Source organism: Coturnix japonica, chromosome 21 (genome assembly GCF_054131305.1).
Source record: "Coturnix japonica strain WE chromosome 21, WE-NBRP24, whole genome shotgun sequence".
Taxonomy (NCBI): Eukaryota; Metazoa; Chordata; class Aves; order Galliformes; family Phasianidae; genus Coturnix; species Coturnix japonica.
In genome coordinates, this window is record NC_140683.1 from 7,222,082 (window position 1) to 7,228,888 (window position 6,807).

At 59.4% G+C, this 6,807-nt stretch overlaps 1 protein-coding gene across 1 annotated transcript; it reads left to right on the forward strand.

The window, feature by feature from the left end:
* Nucleotides 1-230: 230 nt before the first annotated feature.
* Nucleotides 231-2,109, forward strand: IER5L (immediate early response 5 like). The gene is made up of 2 exons (XM_015879376.3): nt 231-268; nt 780-2,109. Exon 2 carries the CDS (start codon nt 844-846, stop codon nt 1,861-1,863), a length of 1,020 nt encoding a protein of 339 aa, XP_015734862.2. The 5' UTR covers nt 231-268; nt 780-843; the 3' UTR covers nt 1,864-2,109.
* Nucleotides 2,110-6,807: the final 4,698 nt, after the last annotated feature.

Genomic DNA, 6,807 nt, shown 5'->3' on the forward strand with positions numbered 1-6,807 from the left:
AGAACACGGATGTGTGCTGTGGGTACCGCCGGACCGGGATCGGTACCAGTACCGGGACCCACAGCACCGCCCCGCTCACCTGAGCCCACGCCTCGCATTTAAACAGCGCTCAGCGCCCGCCTCGCTCCTATTGGCTCCCACACCCGCCCGTCATCTCACCTTTCCCTTTCCTATTGGTTCCTCTCGGGGGGTGGGCGGGGCGCAGCCGGCTCCGCGCTATAAAAGGCGGGGGTTGGTTGGGCGGGCGCTCAGTGTCTCAGCGCGACAGGTACCGAGTGCGGGGGGGGCGGAGCAGGGGGCGGGGCCAAAGCCGAGGGGCGGCGCCGGGGGCGCGCGCGGGGGCGGCGCGTGGTGGAGGGCGGGGGCGCGCGCGGCGCTGGTGGCGGCGCTGGCAGAGCTGTGCTGTGTGTGCTGTGTGTGCACCGCGCTGCTCCGAGCACTGCACGGCATTGCATTGCATTGCATTGCATTGCACAGCACCGCACGGCGATGCCCGCTCCGCTCCCACCGCTGGCCGCCCCCTGAACCAACCCTCTCTTTCTCCCCTTCCATCCTCCAGCTCCCCCCCCCCTTTTTTTCCCCTTTATCCCCCCCTTTTCCCTTCCCTTTCTTCCCCCCCCCAACCCCCTTTTTGCCTTTTGGAGCCGCTTTTTATTTTTTAATCTAGCTCTCTATATTGAATCTATTCTCTCGGATTTCTTGCACACAAACAAACCAACAACAACAACAACAACAACCCCCCCCCCTCCTCCCCTTATACCACCAACCCGACCCTGCAGCCCGTCCTCTCGCCCTCCCGCTTTGCACCGTGTGGATGCGGCCCGGGCTGCTCGGCCGGAGCAGATGCTGAGGGGTCGGAGGAGGAGGATGGAGTGCACCCTCGATGCGCAGAGTTTGATCAGTATTTCCCTGCGGAAGATCCACAGCTCCCGCACTCAACGAGGCGGCATCAAGCTCCACAAGAACCTGCTCGTCTCTTACGTTCTCCGCAACGCCCGTCAGCTCTACCTGAGCGAACGCTACGCCGAGCTCTACCGCCGCCAGCAGCATTACCCCGACGGAGCCCCGTTGCTCGCCGTGCCCCCTCCCTGCCCCCCTCCGGCCCCCTCCCACCCTGCGGAGATGCCCCCTTTGCCCTGCGATCCCCACGAACGCGACGTTCGAAGCTGCGCTGCGCTGCGGGGCGGCGCGGAACCGGGGGCGGAGGTAACGCTGTGCTCCGCTCCCCTCGAACTGCAGCACAGGGCGCCGTGCAGAGACTCCACGAGCTTCTACCGAGCGGCCCCAACCGGGCACGGAGCGGGACACGGGACCGGGGCGGCCCCCACTTATGCGGCCGCAGCAGCAGCTTCGTCCGGTTGTGACTTTGGGAGCGGAGGAGGAACGCAGCAGCACTGTAGCAGCCGAACCACGGTGCTGGATTTGGACACTCACGTCGTGACCACGGTGGACAACGGTTACCTGCACCAGGAGTGCTGCTCGCAGTGCCCGTGTTGCTGCCAACCCGCGGCTCCGTTGCCCCCCTCCCCGCCGCCCCCGCCGGGCTCTAAGCGCAAGTATTACCCGGGGCAGGAGGAAGAGGAGGAGGGGGTGGAGGAAGGGGAGCCGGGGGGAGGCGGGGTGGCGGGCGGCCCCCAATTCGCCCCGTGCACCAAACGAGCCCGTTTCGAGGAGTACGGCAACGCCGAACACCCGCAGGACTCTTCCAACATCTCCAACTTGATCTCCATCTTCGGCTCCGGTTTCACGGGGTTGGTGAGCCGGCAGCAGGCGGACTCGGAGCAGCCCCTCAACGGGCAGCTGTGCGGCAAGCAGGCGCTGGCCAGCCTGGGGGCCTGGACTCGGGCCATAGTCGCGTTTTAGAGCCGAGAGGGGAGCGGAGGGAGAGAGAGGGGTGCGGGGTTTGGGGGGGGGGGCCGCGGTGTGCGGAGCTCTGGGATGGGGTGGGGGAAAAGGGAAGGGGGGGGGGACACCCAGAAACAAAGGAGGGGGATGGGGAGTGGGGGAGAGGGGCGGGTGGGGGGGGCGGAGGGGGGGGGGGGAGCAGGGAGGGGGCGGGTGGGCAGCGCGATGTTTTATAAATTGTACAATAAAGACACAAAATCTAAATGTTGGGAGTTTATTTTTACAGAGAGAGAGAAAAGAATTAATAGTAATTAAGCAGCAAACAAACGGGGAGGAGGAAAAAAAGGGGGGGTGGGAAATAAGGGGGGGGGGGGGGGGAGATGGTGATAATTAAAAGCCAAACAGAAAAATGCCACCCCCGAAGCAGAATGAATCCTCTTTGTGTCCGCCCGGGGCGGCCGCGGGGCCACGTGAGAACCGGGCGGTGGCGGGGGGACACTCCGGGACCCCCCGGCAGCTCCTCATTGTGCGGCTCTATGAGAGATACGGGAGAGAGGAAAAAAGAAAGAGGGAGAAATGAAAACATTTCAACTTTGTTTCCTTCCACCTCCCCCCCCCCAATTCCCTCCTTCCCCCCATAGAAACGCGTGCGATGTGACTCCAACCCCTCCCCAGCGCTGCTGCGGGGTTATGGGGTCACAGGAGCGAGGGGAACGAAAAGCGGGGCCGCCCCCTCCCCGCTTCTTTCCTTAAGTTCAACTCTCGTGTTATCGGCCTTCCAGCACCGCAAACCCAACGCGCTTTGAGAGGAGATTCGGCTCCTGTAACCTCGTTTGGTTCCTAAGAATGTTTCTTCTATTTTGTTTATTTGGAAAGAAAAACCCTTTTGTTGTAAAAAGGTGGGTTTTCTGGTCCCCCCCCCCCCCATATGTGTGTGTTTCTGCCCACTCCAACTTCACGGGGCCGTCACTGTGTGTAACTGAGGGCGTCGTGTTGGGGTTCGGTTTGGGGTTTTTTGTTCCTTTCCTTTCCTCCTTTTTTCTTTTATCCCCCCGTTGTCTCCTGTTATTCTGACGATGCTGATTCTTCCCTTTGTTTGTAAGCTGTATTTTGGTGCAGACGGAATTGTAAATCACCGGCTAAAACTGTTCAGATTTGGTGAGAAATTTATAATCTTAATAAAAAGTCGCTTATCAACTTGCTGCGCCCTCACTTGCCTCAGCACCCGCAGCCCCCTCCGTCCACCCCCATAGATCCCCCTTATCCCCTTCCTGGGACCCCCCCCATCCCTCAGAGCCCCTCGCTGGGTTTGGGGTCCCCCCGCTTCCCCCATCCCGAACCTCTGCGGGTTCCTCGATGCGCTCGGGAAGTTTTTGGAGTTGGAGTTTGTTATCCCCGCGCGGTGCCGCTGGGTGGTGCGTGTGGGTGGTGGGTTCTCCTCCCCCCCTTTATTCCCCCCCCTCTTTTTTACGTGTGTTTCTCTTCCCCCCCCCCCAATACTCCTTCAAACCAAATGAATGAAAGCCGCGGGCTCTCCCGTCCCACCCCCGCGCTGACCGCGGGATGCGCCAATTACCGTCAAGATCTCTCAAAATCCCGTGCAAAACGCTCGCAGCTCCCATCCCTCCCCACCCCCCCGTACAGGCACACGAACACCCGCAGGCCCCTCAAACCTGCGCTCTTTTCCCTCTCCAGGAGACGAGAAAGTGGGGGGGAAGGACCAGCCAATATTGGGTTATGGACTGGGGGTGCTTTGGAGCTGAGCAGGGAGCACAACCCCCCCCCACTCCGTCTCTCTGCGCCCACCGCGCCCCCTGGTGCCCGCAGCGCGCCCCGCAGCGCCCGGGGGGAGGCGGGGGGCGGCCCCGACCTCAGTGCGGGGCAGGGAAGGGGCTTCTGTCCGTGGGAGCCCATAGCGGGTGGAGAAGGGCCGGGGGCTCCGGTACCGCACCTGCCATCAGAACGGCTGGGAAAAGACCCCCGGGGTCAGCGGGTCGCACCGTCAGTGTGAGCATCGCCAACAGCGCGTCGGGGGGCTCTGCCTGCGGATGGAGATGGGTCAGCAAAGCCCGAAGCCCCGCATCCCACACCCCGCACAGACGGAGGGGACGAGGCTGCGCCCACCGGGCACCAGATCCTCGCGTCGCCTCGCTCCCCCATCTGTGGCCATTGGGGTTCCCTGCAGGACACGGAGCATCACCCACACAGCCCCGTTCAATCTGTGAACTTTCTGGGGTTCCCATCGCAATTTTAAAGCCTGGAATGGACAAAAGCATCCCCGTAGGACAGATAAGCAGCTGGTGAGAGTCTACCCACGTCCCCATGGGGTGAAATACCCGACAGAGGGGAACGAGCAGAACTCCGAGCTCCGCAGAGCTCCGCGACCCCGACACTGTCCGGTACTTATTTATCCCCAGCCCCGGTACATGACATCTCTGTGCTGAAGAGGCGGCAGCAGCAGAAAACCCATCACAGCCTCTCCTGAAAGCAGAGCCTGGAAACCGGCACCTCATCTGCATATTCATAAGCACCTGATAAATTAATCATGATGGCAGAAGCGCTCGGGCTGGCAGGGAGGTGACAGGAAGGCTGAACCCCGACAGCCGTAACCCCCCCACACCACCGGGCTCCAAACAGTTCCACCCCTCCATAACCCACACCATAGTGCGATGCTGAGCTCAGTGTGACACCCGAAGTCCAGGACATCCCACCCTGACACCCCCCAGTTGTGCCCTATGGTGCCACACAGCCACGGCTGGGGGCAAATGAGTGTGACAACCCAAATCCCTTGGCATCCCATCTCCTCGCAGCCTGTGACCAAGCAGGGGTGGTTTAGGGCTCTGGGTGGGAGCTGGGATGGATCAAAGCTGCAGGAGGATCCTATTCTCAGGACTCAGGGCTGTGGTTTTGTGCTGAGCCCCCTCAGTTTGGGGAGTCATGGGCCACCCTCCCCACCCAGAGAGATGCTAAAGGGCCTCACATCCCATCCATTCTCTATTCACTCAGGGCCATGCTGTGTCCCACAGCTCAGCAGAGCCTTGTGGTGCTGTTTGGGGGCTCATTAGACTTTCCAGGTGCTCAGTAGGGTGTCACACATTGTACTGAGTGCCATAACCCACAGCCCAACCACTGCCAGGCCCAGGGCAGCATCTGCACACAGGGACATCACTGCACACCCATCAGCTCTGTGCTCTGCTCAACCCAAAGGACCCACAGCCCTGAGCCAGGTGCCCCCATCACACCAACCCAGCTCAGATAGGGACGAATAGAAACACATTTAGGGATGTGCACGTGTGAGCAGATGTCTGAGCAATGCTGTGAGCAGAGAACAGCAGCAGAGCTATAGGGGCTGTGCAGTCCAGACAGCAACTCCTGTGAGCAGCGTTTGGTGCTTTGGGTTTGGGCCCAGTGCAGGTAATTAGCATCTGAGTGGTAATTACTTACATTTGGCCTTCCTATGCCCTGCTCATGGAGCTGATGGTTAAGATGCTGCTCGAGTGAAACCCACATTGGGAAGTTAACAGGGGCTGCACTGCAACCAAAGGCACCATTGGAGACATAGGAGACAGCACAGGGAGCAAAAGGCACAGCAGCAACTTTGAGCACAGAGCAGCCACTGGCAGCACACAAACACCAACAGTGCAAAGCAGAACCTCCAAGCACTGACACCTCAGGGGCTGTGATGGCACCGCACAGATCTACAGCACACAGCAAAACCCACCGGGGGTCTGTGAAACAACAAGTCACTGCTTCATAAACACAGAAACAACACAACCCAGCTGCTCCCCCCTCAAAGCAGAGCTCAGAGCCCAGCACACCCCACTCACCTCTGCTCCCCACTGAGAGGCTGCACTGCTGGGGTCACCCCAGTCCTTCTAGGGGAGACATGAGAGCTTTTATCTCCCCTCTGCCTCCATGCTGAGCACAGGGAGCAGCCCCACACCTGCAAGGAGCCATCTCTGAAGTCAGTTCCCATCAGCCCTGCTCTTTATTGGCCCCAGGTGGGGGGAAGCCAACAGCCCCGCTGTGATGACTGACCAAGCCCAGGGTGTGCTCTGCACAACCCCTGTTTGGTCCATGAATCTTCCCCCAGTTTCATTTGTTTATTTCTGCTGTAATCTCACAACAAAGTGGTGCCTTCCCCCTTCTCCTCCCCACACAGCAGCTTTTGTACCTGTGAACTGCTGCTTTCTTAACCCATTTCCCCAGGTTTTACAGCATGGAAGTGGACACTGATGAGAATGGAAAAGCTCCGCGTGGAGGTGGCTGCCTGCTCCACACACCCCCTATTGCTGAGCTCCACAATGGAATCATAGAGTTATTAAGGCTGGAAAAGACCTCGAGGACCATCCACCCCAACCACCCTCTATTCCTCACCACCTCTGCCCTTCCCTTAAGCACCTCCATGGATGGTGACCCCATCCCTTCCCCATCCTGCACCATCTCTCCCCTTGCCCACCCTGTTCCCCATCCTCACTCCATGCCATGCTCCAGCCTTTGCCCCCCCTCCAGTCCCTCAGGGTCTCCCAGAGGGGTTTTCTCTCCCTGTGCAACACTCAATGACCCTACCCCTAAATTCTCCACGTCAGAGATACCCCAGCAATTATCAGACGCTCCCAAGCTCGCTCCATAAACCCTATAGCTGCCGCTATTAGTATGCATTAACATTTTATTGGTGTTACAGGATGAAACATCCAGTCGTGCAGCTCCAGTGGGCCTGGGGATTTCCAGCATCCTGCAATATGTATCCGTGCAGAGGAAATTAAAATGTGGATGGATCAGCAAGATACAGTCAAATCCTCTACAGTCATTTGGAGAAGACTAAACTCTGCTGCTAGAGGAGCATATTGCAGCCCATCGAACAGGGAGCTGATCAGCTCTGAAACGGCCTCTTTGTAAGTTTTATTCCTTCCTGCAAGGGAGTTTTATCGAAGGGGAGATGAAATACATGGAGTCGTGTTC